This window comes from Cetorhinus maximus, chromosome 24 (genome assembly GCF_964194155.1).
Source record: "Cetorhinus maximus chromosome 24, sCetMax3.hap1.1, whole genome shotgun sequence".
NCBI lineage: Eukaryota > Metazoa > Chordata > Chondrichthyes > Lamniformes > Cetorhinidae > Cetorhinus > Cetorhinus maximus.
In genome coordinates this window covers 47,830,198-47,849,056 of record NC_135902.1, presented here as the reverse complement: position 1 = coordinate 47,849,056, position 18,859 = coordinate 47,830,198, and the positions used below count along the sequence as shown (strand labels likewise).

The 18,859-nt window shown below is 39.3% G+C and overlaps 1 protein-coding gene and 1 long non-coding RNA gene across 4 annotated transcripts in view; one reads left to right on the top strand and one right to left on the bottom strand.

The window, feature by feature from the left end:
* LOC144699875 (uncharacterized) overlaps window positions 1–18,859 on the top strand; it is a 425,222-nt gene that overhangs the window by 271,547 nt on the left and 134,816 nt on the right. The gene's annotated exons all lie outside the window — the stretch shown is intronic.
* The window catches only part of aspscr1 (ASPSCR1 tether for SLC2A4, UBX domain containing), a 200,490-nt gene that overhangs the window by 170,543 nt on the left and 11,088 nt on the right, over window positions 1–18,859 (bottom strand). Inside the window, exon 2 of one of the 3 annotated variants that reach the window (XM_078571203.1) lies at window positions 7,574–7,647. The exons of the other annotated variants lie outside the window; for them this stretch is intronic. Within the exon in view, the coding sequence (XP_078427329.1) occupies window positions 7,574–7,588 (15 nt within the window). The 5' untranslated portion in view covers window positions 7,589–7,647. The remainder of the gene's footprint in view (window positions 1–7,573; window positions 7,648–18,859) is intronic. 3 annotated transcript variants of the gene reach the window in all.

Here is an 18,859-nt window from a genome sequence, read left to right as displayed (position 1 = left end):
AAGAATGTTGTACAGTTAAAGCACATTATACATTAAACACAATGGATCTGTAAGTACAATTTTTGTTTTAACATATTGGTATCAATACGTTAAACAGGCCTGGGTATAACACTTGAAGATTCAGCAGCATCAATCCATTTTGAAAGTTCCATTTTAAAAGTTAATCATGCACTGTTTTATCTAGCTATTAAAATTGTAGAATTGTGGGATTTGAAGGAAAGGAAAAAATACATTCTGTTGCAGTTAATAAATGGTGTAACTGAAATGAGGGTAGAAATAGAACATCTTGATCATCCTTCTAATAATGTTAACGGCATTGATGCTAACTATCACTATTAAAATCTATTAAACAATGTTTGTATTAAATTTGAGATTTACTCATTCTTTTGAAAGTTTGAAAGCAAAAAGTACCTCTATGTTCTTAGAAGCTTTGTGTCTCATACACTATTACATTCCATACCATTAGTATCTATAATAGCCTGGAACACTGCACCCAATCTGCTACAAACAGATGCAGGGGAAAAAAATGTATGTTTACGGAAACCAGAAATTACAGTGTGTCCTGGGCTATTAATAACAAGTTGTTTTGAAAAAAAGCAGTATTTATGGAAAAGAATGATTCATGCAATAACAATAAAGGATGTTCTTAACCAGTCTCTCTCAAAATGTCCGTGACATATCAAAACCCATTAGGCCTGGAAGTTCTTTCATGTGGTTACAACAAAGCTCCAGAGTTTAGCTTATTCCAGGCAGGTTTAAGATTTGAAATTACATTGGAAGCGCCAACTCTAACCTCTATATCAATTTCACTTCTGCAGCCATGTCCTCTCAGATTATAAAGCACGATTCAAACCTTTTGCATTACTCTCAGCGTCAAAACCAGAAATATATTGCCGCCCTCATTTCAATTACACAATTCATTTACTGCAGCAGAATGTGTTTAGTGCATTCTATTTGTTGTTATTTTATCACGTTCTACGCTCTCCTTTTCTTCAAAACATACAATTCTACAGTGGATTCCTATCAGTTTTTAGGAAAATTGGCATTTTCCACCTATTGGAATCACACGAAGTTCTATTTCTCTGATGTCAAGCAGATGTGTGTTTGCAATTTCATCTAAATTGGCAAAGAAAATACACTTTGGAAATCTGTTAAAATATCTAAAAACATAACTACCACAAATCTATCACAGCTCACACACTAGGACACTTGAATTTTCCATATTTTAGAGCTACATAATGTCCTATTATTTCTGACAAAATTGAAAGGATTCAAAATGTTACTTTCCCTCCCTCCCCGAAACCAATGCAGAAACTTAACTGGTGGACATCCATAAATCAGTTCGTACTTTGCTTCAAGTATGCACACAAGCATGCACATCTCATATTAGGGTATGGTGTACTATTTATAATTACACCAACCATTTATCCAAACAGTGATCCAACTGACTCAGGACAAGTATCCAACAAGCAACCTTGCTGTTGCATGTCATTAAAGTTTCCTCAGCTGTGCCAGTATTACAGGGAACCAGCAGATTGCCAACTACCAAACTCCAAAACCCATCCAAACATGAAGGGGTACTCACATATACAGCAGAGCCCACCTATGGCAGGAGAATTACTAAATCCCGAGATGTTTTTCTTCGATGTTAATCTACACCAGACTTTTGAGCTGCCAAGTTACTAAAGGAGTCACTACAACATCGCTGATTTGTCTGAACCGTACTGAATATATGAATATATACCTGAACTGAATATATTTAAGGAGGAAATAGACAGATTTCTAGACATTAAGGGTGTCAAGGGGTATGGGGAGAGAGTGGGAGTATGGCGTTGAGATGGGGGATTAGCCATGGTCATATTGAATGGTAGAGCAGGCTCAAAGACCTATTTTCTATGTTTCCATGTACAAGCAAGTGAGATCTCTCAAATAAATAAACTATAATTTAAAGTAAGAAATATTTTTAAGGTCACTAAGTTGCACTGGTAAGAGAAGCTAAAGGATAATTTCCTTTTCCCTTCAACTCACAGCTAAAAGATGGAAAATAAAATTGCTTTCATACCTGTTTCGGTGTACAAGATGGCTTGGGAAAAAAACCACTGTCCTGTGTGGGGGAGGTGGCGGTAGAAAGTTAAAAGCAGTATGAACTTCTTGTAAAAGTATGACAGAAAAATTTGTCATTGGGAAATGACAAATCAAACCATGCAGTATTACTTCAGTGTGGCAATCCCTTTGGAATCCCAGCATGCTTTGACAACACATCAAGCTGACCAAGTGAACCAAATATGTACTAGTCTCTGAAGAAAAATAAAAAGTGTACTCCTGTAACATACTCAATAGACCATTGCCCACGAATAACTTTTCATTTATGCATAGATAGTTGAACTGCCTTCATTCAAGTTTATGTCTTGCAACCAAATATTACAAGGCTCTCTTCTGAAAGCAATCTCATCCCACTCTTGAAACAGAAATGAGTTGGGCACATCTTGCACTGTTATCCTTTCCCCCAAAAAGTAAATATCTTAGATGCTCTTCTTGACATAATCTAGGCAGAACAGTGTTTACAGATTCTTTTCATTTCATAATATGAATACCATATGGGACTGAGGTTTTACGCCATTAAACAACTGTCAATGGTTATATTTAATATCATTGACAAGTTGCAAGTTGTGATTAAATTGATGCAAATATGAGGAAATTTAACCAAATGCACTTCATGATTTAAAAGTATTTGCACTAAAGATAGGCATTACCTCATTTATTACCATTAGCACCTCCTCACCTTGAACCTATGATTCCTAGGTCTTTCATTATAAAACTTATTCATTCGGGAAAATTGAATATTTGTTGGCTCCAGAAAGTTCCTCCAATGTTCACTGATCATATTCAATGTTAAAATACATACAGAAGACAATTTTACTGATATTAAATTAAATTAGAATGGCAGTTAACATAAAAGGAAACATAAGAAATTAGGAGCAGGATTAAACCAAACAACCCATCAACCCAATTTACTCAACCTCTCATCAGAGGACAGCCCTCTCATCCCAGAGGCCAATCTAGTGAAAATTCACTGTACCACTGCCAATGAAAGTATATCCTTCCTTAAATATGGACACCAAAACTGCACACAGTATTCCAGGTATAGTCTCACTAAATCATGTACAATTGTAGTAAGGCTTTGTTTATTCTTGTACTCCAATATCCTTAATAAAGGCCAACATGCTATTTGCCTTCCTAATTCCTAATAATCCTCTACTGGCATGCAAATGGTAAACTGCGGACAAAGATGATGATGCATGCTTGGGGACACAGAACAAAGCTAGAATACTTGATCAGTGCTTTGTACCTGTGTGTACTAAGAAAGAGATGTTGATAAGATATCGGTAGAAGCAGAGATGGTACAGGCAATGGATGGGGTGAAAATTGAGAGGCAGGGTTAACTGGAAAGGCTGCTTATGCTTAGAGTAGATAAGTCATCTGGTCTGGATGGTTTGCATCCCAGGTTGCTAAAGGAAGTGAGAGTGGAAAAAGCAGAAGCACTTGCAATAATCTTCCAACCTTCCCTAGTTGGGCATGGGTACCAGAGGATTAAGAATAAAAGATCTCTCTTTTAAGAGAAATGAGGAGAATTTTTTCTCTCAAGTCGTTGGCCTGTGGAATTTTCTTCCCCAGAAAGCAGTGGAGGCTGGGTCATTACATTTATTCATTTATACATTTTACATTATTAAGTTTATTCAAGGCGGAATTAGATAGAAGGGAGTCAAGGGTTATGGGGGACAGAAAGATAGGTGGAGTTGAGACCACAACCAGATCAGCCGTGGTCTTATCAATGGCCGAGCAGGCTCGAGAGGGGTACTCCTGCTTCAAAGTCCTAAGTGTGCCTATGACTGGAGTGACGAACATGGCAAACTTATTCAAGAAAGGATGTAACAACAGTAATGGTAACTAAAAAGTCAACAAAAATCCACTGTACAGGAGTAGCTGTCATCACCACACACCTATACTGCAGTGAGACCTGGACTGTGTATCAGCGACACATAAGAGCGCCAGGGAAATTCCATCAGTAATGCCTCTACCACATCCTCCGGAATCAACAGGAGGGCTGTCGAGCAAATGCTAGTGTCCTTCTTAAAGCCAGCTGTGCAAATAGTCAGGAAAAACTCTGGCAAAATCAACTTCAATGGACTGGGCACTGTGTCCAGTTGGCCAAAAACCATCTCCCTGACCAGGCCCAGTTTTCTCAACACTCAAATGGCCAACATTCCAGGGAAGAACAAAAAAAAAGTTTCAAAGGCACTCTGAAGCTCTCCTTGAAGCCCAACAGCATTGACATTAATGACTGGGACCAGCTTGCTACTAATCGTTCAGAATGGTGTCTTGCCCATCAAGCTGCATCAGGCTTGGAGTCACAACATATTAAATGATGAGGCAAAGCAAGGCAGAGAGGGTAAGAAAAGGAAGCAAAATCCTGCACTTCAGTGGGACTGGTGGGACGCCCCGCCCCATGGGCCCAAAGATATGTGGGTCGAGAATAGGCCAACTCAGTCACATGCAGACCAATGACAGAAACTCATACCCCTGAACAAATGTTATCCGAGGAACAGCCGACGGAGATGAGGAACTACAGGCCAGTCAGTTTAACATTAGTAGTGGATAAGGTTTTAAAAACAATAAATTAGGTTGGGCGGGGGGGTGGTGGAATCAACAGGCACTTGAGAGGTTTGAGTTAATTCAGAAGAGCCATCATGGATTTATAAAAGGCAGATCATGCTTGGCTAATCTAATTGAATTTTTTGATGAAGGAACAGCAAAGGTTGAAGAAGAAAATGCAATGGATGTTGTATCTATATGGATTTTAAGAAAGTATTTGACAAAGTAGCACACATAAGTTGGTGAACAAAACTGAGGCTCATGGAATAGGGTGGTCAGTGTTAGCTTCGATAAAAAAAAACTGGCTTAAGGACAGAAATCAGCGAGTTGTGCTAAATGGGTATTTTTCAGAATGGAGGATGGTAGACAGTGGTGTTCCCCAAGGGTTAGTGCTAGCACCACTGCTTTTCTGTTCTACACAAATAACTTGGTTATTGGAATGTAGTAAAATTCCTAAATTTTCTGAAGATACCCAACTTGCAGATGTGGCAAAAAGTGGGGATGATACAAATCAAATGCAATAGGTCATAGGTAGGCTAACATAATAGGCAGACAAGGGGCAAATGGGATTGAATACAGAGAAATGTGAGATGATATATTTTGGCAGAAGGGATCGGGAGAGGCAATATAGACTTAATGGCACAGTTTTAAAGAGTGTACAGGGACAGAGAGACCTTGTAGTTTATGTGCACATAATGGTGGCACAATATATTGAGAGCAGTTAGCAAAGCACTTGGAATCTCACATTTCATAAGTAGAGATATTGAGCATAAAAGCAGGGAAGTTATGCTGAACCTTACCAAGTTCTGATTAGTCCACAACTAGAGTATTGTGTAGCGTTCTGGTCATCTTATTTCAAGAAGGATGTGAGGATTCTTGAGAGGGCATAGAGGAGAGTTACCAGAATGGTTCCAGGGATAAAAGGTAGTAAAATCATTTAAGACCTCAGGGGGTGGTCATCCCTGCCCTTTTGCAAGTTGCTCCAGGCCCAAGAAAGAGTCCAATGCTCAATGTTACAAGCCATGGCCCACGAGGGAACCAGCGAGTTTCTGGCAGTAATGATGGAAGAGCTAGAATCATGAGGGACAACAGCTGCTTTCAGGCGGAGGATCCATTGGGAAGATGACTTGTTTCCTTTAAGCACGAGTAAGGCAACAGGAAATCACCTCATATTCTTTTCCATAGTCATATTGCTAACTGAAATTGAAAACAGGAGGGTCTTACAAGCAACTGAAGAGGAAAGTGCAGGACCCCAAAGTATGAAGATATGAACAGAAGACCTGCATCTGGGCAGATTGCCACCACTTCCAGGGATGAGGGATTTTGGCTACAAGTTAGGCTGGAGAAGTTGGGATTGTTCTCCTTGGAGCAAAGGAGACTGAAAGGAGCTTTGAAGAGGTGACAGATTTAGATAATATAGACAAAGAAAGCTGTTTCCATTAGCTGATAGTACAAGGGCTAGAGGACACAGATTTAGGACAAGCGATGCAAGAGGAATGTGTACATGTGGAATAGAGAATAGGAACGTCAGCAACTACTTTCCAAAAGGTCCAACTTTGTTTGGCCAATACACAATGTGTTTCATTTGGATTAAGCCAAATATTCAGCACCAATATAACAAAGGCTTAGATTCATCCTGTTTCCAGAGGTCTAATTAATGTGATTTTTTTAATATTCTTCACCGACCAAGATATGCCAATATTATACATACAATTCGTCTATCTTCAATCAAGATAATATATAAAATTACAAACACATTTTTCCAATTTTATCAGCTAGGATTGTGCATCAGCAGAATAATGATTAAAACGAGCTCTGTAGCTATGGACTTGTTATTTGTCAACAAATAAAAACATTATCTCACAAATTTATTTCTTGCAAAAAGAAAATCATACTGCAGCCTAATGACTTTTAACTTTTTAAATAAATCTAAATTAACAGTTTTGAATACAATTACATATATACAGTTTTTTTTAAACTGTATTTGATAACTATTTTTAGGTGACGGGAAAAATGCCAGGAGAGCCTCAAAGTATTTTCATGACAATGGCCTGCATTTTGCTGTAGCAATGATGGCAAACCTGTCAACAACACTGTCATTACTCCACTCAAACTGACAGCAACTTTGAGAGTCTCTGCATGCTCAGAAAACCATGGAAATCCAGGAGCTGTTGTCAATGATTCTATGCTCCCCCATAAGGGGCACCATAGAGCTTCCCATAGACAGCACTCTCCATTGCAATCATGATTTCATGAAAACTTCCACTTCTATGTTGTTAGTCTCACTGCAAAAAAATCATTGGAAAAGGTCGCACCTTATTCAATGTGGTGTAACTGGGTTTTCAACTGCATTCTAACTTCAGGATTATTGCCAAACATCCTCACTGACCCTGAAAAGCACATTTTTACATTTGTGAAATATCAAATATCTCAATCATCATCATCTTTCAGCTTCTCCCATTTTACTTGGGGTCGCCACAAAGCTGGCTGATCACCCTTCTCCATCTCCTCCTTTCAATCACCTATCCCTCTGTCAATATAAATCTCTCGCCACCACATCTTTCCATCTGGTCTTAGGCCTGCCTCTTCTTCCTGGCAGTTCCATCTCTATCACTCACCATATATCCTCTCTCTCTCCGCAACAGGTGACCATAACATTTTCTCTTCTCAGTTGCCTTCTTCAATGCTCCCACAATCTTCACTGACCTCCTGACATACTGGTTCCTGATATTCAAATTTCTCCATAAGGGTTAAAAAAATTCACAATAAATATGTTTATCTTTACTTTAGCATCTATGTTAATCCAGTCAAAGTGATTTATTTTGCCATATGAAATTATAAATTAAAAGTGATGGCATTCAATCATTTTAACTTTCTGGCTGTCTATCTGTGAGAATGCTTCAACATGATAGCTCCTTACCTGCCTAGCTGTCATCACCACTGCTTGCACGTCAAGACCACCCCCTTGATTGGGGACTGGATTTAAACTTCCATCTGAAGAAGGAAAAACCCCACCAGAGATCACTAGATCTTCGTGGACAGCTTTGAGGTCAACAGGGTAGATAGGGAGAAACTGTTCCCGCTCATAAGCGGATCGAGAACCAGAGAGCACAGTTTTAAAGTGTTTTGCAAAAGAAGCAAATGCGAGGTGAGAAAAAGCTTTTTCATTATCAGCGAGTAGTTAGGGTTCGGAATGCACTGCCCGTAAGTGTAGTGGAGGCAGGTTCGATTGAGGCATTCGATGATTACTTAAATAGAAACAACGTGCAGGATTACAGGGAAAAGGCAGGAAATTGGCACTAAATTAAAATGCTCAGTGAGCCAGTGCAGACACGATGGACCGAATGGCCTCCTTCTGCACCATAACAATTCTGTGATTCTGTGAACATCAAGCTCCCTTGCTTTGCCACTGACCACAAAATCCAGGTCATTTTATAGAAATATATAATTGAACAATCTATGTCACAGTATGCTGCAACACAGAATCAGGCCATTCAGCTAATCAAGGACTGAACTAGTGTTAATTTTTCCATGTGAATCATCAAATCTAATCCCATTTTCCTGGTCCCTCTCCATATCATTTTTATATACAAACACCCAACTAATAAATTCCCATTTTTTAATGGGCTGCTTCAACAACAATTTGTGACTCAGCACTCCATATTTTAACCACTTCTTGTGAAAAGAATTTTTCTAACCTCCCCATCAATTCTTTTTGTGCCAAATATTATTCACAACATTTGTTTTTAAATGAAGAGATGCATTTTTAAAAACGACTTGGACAGATTATTGCAAATAGGAGCACTGGTCCAGATTTTCCAGGGAGAATAACTGTGAGACTATCAGCACTCAGAAGTTATTCTGTGTAAACTGGGTCGTAACTTCTATCGTTTGCAAATGCGCAGTTCAAAACGGAAATCGGGAGACTGCTGTCTAGTTTGCCCTGTTCCTCCAGAAACTTCACAACATCAGTACCTCGCAGGTAGAGTCAGCATTAAAATAATGCATGGGTTTGAATTTATGGCACTCATCCACGAAACATGTCAGAAAATGTTAGGCCTTGTTCATTCAAGTATAAGTGAATTTAACAGCATAAGTTTTAATTACCGCCACACACCACCTCTGGCACTGAAAATTAACTTTTACAACTAAAGTGTCTCATTCATTCAAATTTTAATTATTGTTAGGGGATCTTTTAGAAAATTGAAATACCTTTTTCCACGCTTTTGAGTTGAATGGCTCGATTCTGTGCCAAAGCACTGTGACAGGCTGTGTATAGTTTCTTATCTTCCACTTTTACCTCTCTCTCCTCTCAATCCCATTTCACATTCTGCACATGACTTTACAATGAATTAAATATTCTAATGTACTTTCTTATTTAAACGCTGCATATCTCACTGAGCGTTCTTCAAACTGATTGTTTGAGGAGACACGCTATTTGCACAGGACACCCAATCACCAGAAACTGCCACTCAGAAGGCCACAAAGACCTGTGACAGATGTAAGCATAATAATGAGCAAGCTCTGCTCATTCAGGCCAATATTCTATTCCTCAGCAAAATGCAATGTTACAACTTACCAGGTTAGGCACGAAATTCCTAGCCATGCTGCACTTTTATGCCCAAACTATTTAATTCAGTCCCAATTCCAAACACCTGCGATTCCCTCGACAATTACACCAAAATCTCCACTTGAGTGCAAGTACTGAAATGATTTCCAAATTCTGGATAGTATTATCTGTGAACTGTTGCACTTTAACATTTTGTTCTATAGTCATCAATTGTTTGCAAACCCTGTATCTTGATATTTCAAAATAATGAAAATGAAATTATATATTTGGAAACAACAATATAATGGGCATAATGAAATAATGGAAAAAGTGAGTCTGTCATCATTGAGTACACAAAAGCTCAGAAAACAGACAGCAAATGATCTGCCCAACACAACAGCACTTTCTTTCACAAAATGCTCACAGCATTAAAGTTGCAGGATCCTTCATAACTACTGCCAGCTATAACTGTCAAAAAAAATTTAAATATAACTACTGGTCACAAAATTAACCATTACCACATGATCATGCTATTGCACTACAGTCGACATCACTCATCCTAAGCTGACCTGTTTATGTCTGGCTCGATCGTGTCAATCTTCAGAGTTCTAGGTCTCTCCATCAACTGAAAAGCAAGACTTTGCAGACAGGTTTTTTTTTTGCACAAAGCTGTTGTCTCTAAAATGCAATTTAGGGACTCAAGAAAATAGGGAAAACAGATGTATAAAATAGCACAAAGCTAAAAGAGAATGGGGGAAAACAATAATAGTTGCATAAAGCTTGTTATGGTACTACTCTGATATTTGAGCAGGTTTGTTACTGTAATAACGGTTGATCACTCATGGGTTTGTACACAGGGAGCAAAGGCCAAGTGTAGCCTTCACATTAAATGAGGTGACAGTGCAGGAGATAATTGGGCCAAAGTGACAGATGTAATTTGGCCCACATTTTAAAGTCATATATTGTCATTATTCTTGCATTACAAATTCCTATGTCCACATTTATAATGGAAGCAGTCTGTGTAAAGTTGCAAGCTCTAATTCTACATTTTTGCCAATGGTGGCACCACACACTACATTAGTGGAATTCCAGTATGGCAAGCTTTCATTTCCATTATAAAATATGGAAATGAAAACTTAAAAGTAAACAGGAAGTGCCCACCAGCTGCAATATTTTAATACTAAATAACATTAGGATTTGTTTCATCATCACATCATGTGGTCTGAATACTTTTAAGCGTTGAGTAATACTGTAGCAGATTAAAAATAACTTTGTGCATTTTAGTCTTGCAATAGAAAATGGCCACAAAGGCTCCTGGAATGTTCTAAAAACACAATTGGCTTCCTAATGTCACTCAGGGAAAAAAATCTGCCATGCCTACCCAGTTTGGTCTACATACGACTTTGATCCCACACAGTATAGGTGGTTCTTAACGCCCTCAGAACAACAAATGCTACCTTGCTAGTGATGCCCCCATCAAAAGTAAACCAAAAAAAAATGGGTTATGATGTTTTCAACAGGACTTCTGCTTCTATTGGTTCACATAGTTCTACAGTTGTTAATCAGGTTGCAGTTACAGTATGTTGTCCCTCCATATTCTGTGCTGCAATTCAGTTTTACAATACAGTCTCAAAGGTATTTTGTATGCTTTTTATGACATGAACTCAAAAAATACTATAAACGTTTTGCAATTAAAACCCTAAATTCTCAAGATGTGCCAGAACCACAGAATTGTTACAGCACAGGAGGCTATTCAGCCCATCATAGATACACTGGCTCTCCAAATGAGCATTTCACCTAGTGCCATACTCCTGCCCTCTCTGCCCCAAACAGATTGTTTCTTTTCAAATAATCAGCTAATTCTCTCTTGAATGCCTTGATTGAACCTGCCTCCACCACACTCTCAGGCAATGCATTCCAGGCCCCAACCACTCGCTGTGTGAAAAAGTTTCTCATATCGTTTATGCTTCTTTTGCCGGTTACTTTAAATCTGTGCCCTCTTGTTCTCAATCCTTTCGCAAGTGGAACTGTTTCTCCCTATCTATTTTGTCCAGGTCCCTCAAGATTTTGAATGCCTCTATCAAATCTCCTCTCAGCCTTCTTTTTTCCCCCAAGGAAAATCTACCTTCATAGCTGAAGTTCCTTATCTCTGGACCGATGCTCGTAAACCTCAATGCACTCTCTCCAACGTCTTCACATCCTTCCTAAAACACAGCACCCAGAACTGTACGCTACTCCTACTCCTCCTTTTACCACCCTTTTACTATTTATATGCCTATAGAAGACTTTAGGACTCCCTTTTCTGTTAGCTGCCCATCTGTTTTCATACTCCCTCTTTGGTTGTCTTATTTGCTTTTTCACATCTCCTCTGAACCTTCTGTATTCAGCCTGGGTTCTCAATTCTATTTTCAACCTGTCATAAGCACACTTTTTCTTCTTTATCTTAATTTTTACCTCCTTGGTCATCCAGGAAGCTCTGGATTTGTTTGCCTTACCTTTCTCTTTGAGGAAACATACCTTGACTGTGTCGGAACCATCTCTTCTTTGAGGGAAGTCCATTGTTCAGCTACCATTTTTCCTGCCAACCTTTGGCTCCAGTTTATTCATTCCAGATCTGTTCTTACCCCATTGAAGCTAGCTTTCCCTCCAGTTAATTATTCTTACTCTGGATTGTTCATTGTCCTTTTTCATAGCCAGCCTAAACCTTAAGATAGAATGAGCACTGTCCCCTAAATGTTCTCCCAATGACACTTGGGCTACAAGGAACATGGGAAATCACAATAACAGAATATAACATATCAGTCCCTGTCTACACTCAGAACAAACGGGACAAATTGTCGAAGCAATCTTTGGCTCCACCACACTTCCACACTTAGGAAAAAAATTACAGGGTGTGGTATGACTTCCAGACCCATTAATAGAGGCTTTTTTTTAAGCAGAAGGTGTCCAATCTAAATGGATTTTATAGGTTGTTGGCACTAGAACACAGAGATTATAAACTTCAAAGTCAACATCCCTAGATTATCACCAACATGTTTTAAAAGCATACAATGCCAACAATAAACTTTTGGCTTTTAAGCAGGGATGGAATGAGCTGTAAGTGCAATGTAAAGTTTCCTCGACATTGCTACTGCTCCTCAGCAACACATTTCAGTTCTAACTTAAAAGTGTATACAGGATCCAGTTGTCATTCCCTGCAATTAAACTGCCAGAGCAGTGAAAATAGCACTAACTAATGGTGAATTCTGCACCGTGAATAAAAAGTGTAGTCATTGGCCAAACACTCCTCATTTGGGAACCATGTCAAAAAAAAAAGGCCTTTAAATTCAGATTCTAGACCAGAGGGGCTAGATAATAACCGAGCAAACCCCACCTCACGACAGGTGGTAGAGGGGTAGGGGGCGGGAAGATCGAAAGGTTAAGCACAAGAAACACAACTCCGTGTCTCACCTTGGAGAGGGCTCCCACAGTGTAATTAGGAGCCCGATTTAAAATTAATTGCTGCTACCCAGGGTTTTCCAGCGGTCTGACCGTCCCCCACCCTCATTGCCAGGCCTCTCCAAACTGCCAAGGAATGACCTGAAGGGTCCTTGGCTGCAGCCTCTTGCCACCGGTTTTCCTCCAGGTCGCTGGCAAGGCTGTCTGCTCGGTAGACTGCCAGACAGGAGACAAAACTAATGAGCTTCTGCCATTAAGATTGGCAGGATCACTATATTCCCATCCTTGAGGTTCTTCAATTTTTGGCATCACCCACACCCTCTACAACCCCCTGTAAATATTAGGGCCTAGGTATCTGTGGGCCAACGCACAGTAGGGTATTTAAACTACCAACTCCATTTTCTGTACACCATTGGTAGTCTTGCAGACCCAGGTAACGGTGCAGATAAACAGTACAATTGCCAGAAGCAAGTTTCCAAAATCCTGGAATACAAATTAAATGACTAACGTATATACTCGCGTAAAAGTTTCTGACACCAAGTTTTTAGTCAAAAGCCGGGGGCGGTGGGGGGGGGGGTGGTCAGCTTATACACAATTAATATTTGAGGGGTTGAAACCCACCCTCACCTATCATCTCACTACCTAAATGCTTACAGGGGTCCATCAGCTGTTTGCAGAGTTGCCAGGTTGGAGGCTGTCCCCGCCAACCCGGATGACCAACAGTTCCAGGTTTCCCGGGACCATCCTGCAATTTGGCCTTTAGTCGGGTCGTCCTGGGTTGCGTTTTGTCCTAGATTTCTTCTTTTTATCAGAGACTTTGTTTCTGCGCACACATCTGGCCATAGTACACAGTTCGAGTTCTAGATGTCCTGTGGCTAAATGGATGAGCTGGTAGCGAGTGACGCCCCCTCCCTCCCTTTACAGATTTGCCTCCATGCCAAAATGTCCCTTACATTTTCCACTGGGAGTTGGTCATCCTACCACCCCAACCCCAGCCCCAACACTAGCACAAAAGAAGCCAAAAAGTATTCTTATTATTCTGCGCGAACATGGGGAGCTGAACAGCCACCTTCAAACGAGTAGGTTGCACCAGGGTGAGTTTGACTTCAGTGGTGAGCAGGTGGTGATAGGAGGAGTTTAGATTTTTTGGCCAATAGTCGGGGGTCGACTTATACATGAGACATATGAAAAATTAAGGATTTTTCGGCCAAAGGTTGGTGGTTGAATTTTACACAAAATTGACTGTTACTCAAGTATATACAATAATATAAAAGTATCTGTAGACAGACTTCCATCTCATTGGTGTGGGCTATATTTGAACCATGATCTCAATACTGAGTGTGTCTATGTGATAAATCATGCTGTTAAGCCATTTTACACACTGTTTACACAAAAGGTTACTGATTGCAGCAGCACATTACATTTGCTTTTAACTTGTATTGGGATTTTACACCTCTTGATTGCCTTATTTAAACAGTACATTCAGATTTCATTCTATTCTGTTTTATTTCCTTTCAAATTTATAAACCCTGACGAGCACAAATTTTTGAAAAGCAAATAATTCAACTCCTGCAGCAATTCTGTAAAAGTTCACAGTCTTCTGTCCAAAATTATGCGATAATAAAGTTAAAAGCTTCACGTTAAAGCAGAGAGCTCCTATAAATCTTCAATATTTAAAATTCTATATTTCAGTGAAAGAACTCATGTATTATAACCAACAGGTGTGATTCAAATAAAATAACCTAATCCAACAGTAATTTTTCTGCGCAATGGTAATGTATTAAAATGAACTATAAAACCATGACAAATATGCTTGAATTTTACAAATCTAACTACGACTGAAACACAGAAATTTTGGGCATTGTACATTTAAGAACGAAATAAAGACATGCATTTATATAGCACTTTTCAGGATCACCAGGCGCCTCAAAGCACTTTACAGAAAATGAAGTACTTTTGAAGTATAGTCACCATTGTAATGTAGGAAATGTGGCAGCCAATTTGTACACAGCAAACTCTCACAACAGCAATGAGATAATGACCAGATAATCTGTTCTTTGTCATGTTGACCGAAGGATAAATATCAGCCAGGACACAAATATATATATATATATATATATATATATGTAAAACTTTAATTTCACAAGTGGTTGAAAAGCTGTTAAGTCATTTCTACACCACATTTTTTCCCTCCTAAACAAGCATCATTGTACTCAAGAAAACTAGATTTCATAAGTTACTGAGCACAATTATTAAATTAACATACACAAATCCATAAATTGTAAATTCTGCACAAATCAGACTTAATGATCCTCTCTCTCTCCCTCCTCCCCCCCGCCCACCCCAACCCAACCAAATAAAGACTCAGTCAATTAGTATTTTTAATAATAAACAAGTCATTAAATTATTTGTTTTGTGGAGCAGGTGAGCAGTGGGAAGAGAGGGGATTGTGTAAAAGAGTCTTTGTAAATACGCTTTGGTCAGGGGGCCCAAGATTAGCCATCAGCAACATGCTCCCCTGTGAATCATTATCACTGTGCAATAATGGTGGGACTAAGAAAAGTTATCCAAGGTCACAAGGACAAACATCACAACTTTGGAAACACAAAATGAGACATGCACTGGTACTATCACTATGTTTCTCCCACCAGTACAGTGCAAAATGCACGAGTGAAGTGCAGCCATATGGTTACCACCTCTTATAAACCAGGGCTGAGTCTACACCCGTCAAACATTTCACAGGTTTTAATTACTGCAACTACATAATCACATGCTATAATGTTACCCAATTATCTCATTGTTATCTTGGCACCAAATCAGTAGCTGTGATTAGTAAGCACAGCTCCCACCTTCCAAGTACTGCTGGATCAACCAAGGGCTGCAATTGATGGAACTCTGCTGGGCTTTTTTCAGGCACTTTTGGCTGCCACTTGGTCTGGCTCTGGATTTGAACAATTTCCAGTTTGGGACGACGGCTCCTTTTTATGCCCCAAATCAACTTTTCTAAGCTAGGTTCAGCACAGCACAACCTGCCAGAAGAGAATGTAACTGGCTCCCCAGAACTTGTGTATCCCCTTGTCTCTGAACATCAGCTTCTCATTAGGATTGGCTAGTAAAGGAAATTGTGTCATAGTTGAAACACTCAATTCTAATTGGTTGAGACAAAGGTTGTGTTTTGAATCCCTCCGAGGATTCTAGAATACAGGATGGGTTGAGAGTTCATTTCCCCCAACTGTTTTGGAATATAGCTGCTGTTGCTGTTCAAAACTGCTGGGGAGATTAATTTACATATATTTAAGTACTGGCCACTTCTGCTACTGAAGCACTTCATTGCATCTGCAATGCACACTTTAACCACTGTATTTTTTCCACAAACCTAAATGTATTTCACTATACTAAATAGTGCTCTTCTCTGTATTTCTGTGGAGGTGATTTTTCACTGGGGTTCCACTCAGCTTCAGTGACTTGTGGCTGACATAGTGGCGTAGAAGACTTTTTAAAAATTATGCAGTGAGCTGAGGAATGCATTGCCTGAATGGGTGGTGGAAGCAGATTCAATAATAAAAAGGGATTGGATAAAGACATGAATGGGGGAAAAGATTGCAGGGCTATGGGGAAAGATAAGGCAAGCAGGACTTTGTTAACATGGTGCTCAGTTATTGAACTCTAAAAGCCAAAAACAAAGAGTCACCAAAGGAGGTGCCGTTAACTTGTAAATCTCCACTCTGTCCTTAGTCAATACTGGCTGCAGAACATTAAGTGATTTCTTTTCCAAATGGTATATTTTGTTGAGTTTGATACAGCATTAGGCACTAGACAATGCAATGGATGATTGGGCACCACTTCAGCACAGATGTGCACCCATGCATCAGTAATAATATAAGTGGAGGTTACAGACTGGCCTCATCTACAGTCTTGGAAGCGACTGGCACCAAACTGCACCAGAGAAAGAAAAAGCAAATGGTTTCTCATGATTGCCCAGAAGTTCAGATTTTTTGTAAACTCTGTAGAAAATTGCTTTAATAAGTGATTTGATTTGAACAAAGTCTTCATGCCTCCAGGCCAGTTCCCAGTCAAGGAAACATATTTGCTAAAAGGGAATATGAACAAAGCCAACGGAGGCATGAAACAAAAATTTATTCTGGGATGCATCACCGAGTATTGACACTCTGAACAGTTGGATTCATCTGGTCTTGGAGCATGTCCAATATCCCTCCACCAGCACTGATGTGGTGGCAACCACAATTTTCCTTTCCTCTAGTTCTTCTGCAGTCATTTTTCACTTTATAACAGGGGTGTGAAAATTAAATCCACATTCTTACTCTCTAATCCCTCCCTGACAGTTAAACCTCATTCTTTACAACCTTGTCAGTCCTCCCTTTGAACCTCTCATTCCTACAAACAATTTCCTGTTCAGGAAAAGCATATTTGTATGAGATCTGCTTTCAGCTTACTTCATTAGTAAACTTGAGCCCATTTGATATGGTACATGCAGTTTGCAGGCTTCACCCAAGGTTATCGCTTTATCTGATTTCTTACTTTCCAATGCAATTGAAAATAATTATTCCATCTTTAAATCGTCCTCCTAAGTTTGATTTGCGAGTGGCAATTCCATTAAATAATTGTTTCATAAAGTGCTGGCCTTTTACGTGGATTGTACAAAGTATATCCATCAAATTTTTCGTAACTTTAATTTTGAGTACATTTGAGCTATAGGGTCACGAACACTTCAGATCCATGAGCCTTCATCGAGTTCCGAAGGAAAGCTGTTGATCTGAAACTTTAACACTGTTTCTCTCTATAGGTTCTGCCTGGCCTGAATATTTCCAGCATTTTTTGTTTTTATTTCAGATTTCCAGCATCTGCAGTATTTTACCTTTGTACTTAGAAAGGCCCTATCTAAACAATTAGTAGCTGCTCATTGTTACATGTTAGTGGGAAGGAATGCACCCAAATTTCTCCTGATTCAAAGGTACCTCATGGGCCAATCTAAATCAGGCTTCAATCAAAAGCATATGCAAGACTGGAACATGAAGTAACCACATCACTTCTATAAAGCAATGCTGTTTAAATTTTGCAGAAGTGGGAGACCTTTACCTACCTTGATAGGTCCATCCTTATGGCCAAAATGTGAACGTTCTGACTGTACTCCTGAAGTAGTCTTCATTAGTGTGTGGACAGTGACAAATAAAGGATTTTTTTTTTTAAATCAACCCATCTTCTCCTACACCAAATTTCTACTCCAACTTCTAAGTTCCTTGCTACAAACAGGCAATGCTTGGTACTACGATCTTTCATTTCTTTCTTGTGGATTGGATCAGAATAAGCTGGTATTCTGTGAACGTGGTGGTCAGGGCTTTTATTGTTGTGAAAGTGTTGGTTTTGGAGGGGACCGGGCACTAGTGCAACATCTGTCATGGCATCTTTCATCAAAGGGTCATCCCTTTATGTCTTTCTTTATTTTCCAGCATGCCTATTCTGGTGAACCTATCATGGCGTTAAGGATGTTTCAATTTGAAGAATAAAAACAGTGCCCAAGGGAAATAAGTTTTTTTCTCCTCTAACAGACTCATTCCACAAGCTATTCATAAAACATGTAGTCAGTTGCTAAGCCATAACTGCATTTCCGCACACTCAAGTCTGCAGTAGTATCTCTTAGATGATCCCGTTATATCTTCCATTAGCTAAAATGGATTCCATTAGTAAAATGGAAAAAATGCACAATTTGAAGAAAACAAGCCTGCAATTTCGTGTGTTACATCCTTCCCATTCCAGTTTTAACATGCATATCCTTTATATACAGATTATTTAATAAGCTGAGCCCGCATAATGTTGTATTCTGACTTCCCATTGTTTTCTTTTATGGAGCCCATCCATAGGGATTTAATAATGAATTTTACAGACCGATTCTGGAATCCATCCAATATAGGTCTCAGTATCACCATCTTCCTCTCTCGGCTGTACATTGTAGTCGTGAGAGGTGACAGTGTCAGTGGTTATTTCAAAAACCAGGATCGGCTTCTGTCCATTCCTGACCTGCTCCAAAGTCAGAATATTAGTGTTTAAAATAATAAAGGAATTCTATAGGTACAGAAAACCTGTTCCCTCTGGTGGGGGAAGCCAGAATCCAGAAGGCATAATCCTAAAATTGCAGCTAGGTCATTTCAGAATGAAATCGGAAAGTATTTTTCCCCACGCTCTGGATAATGGAAACCTGGA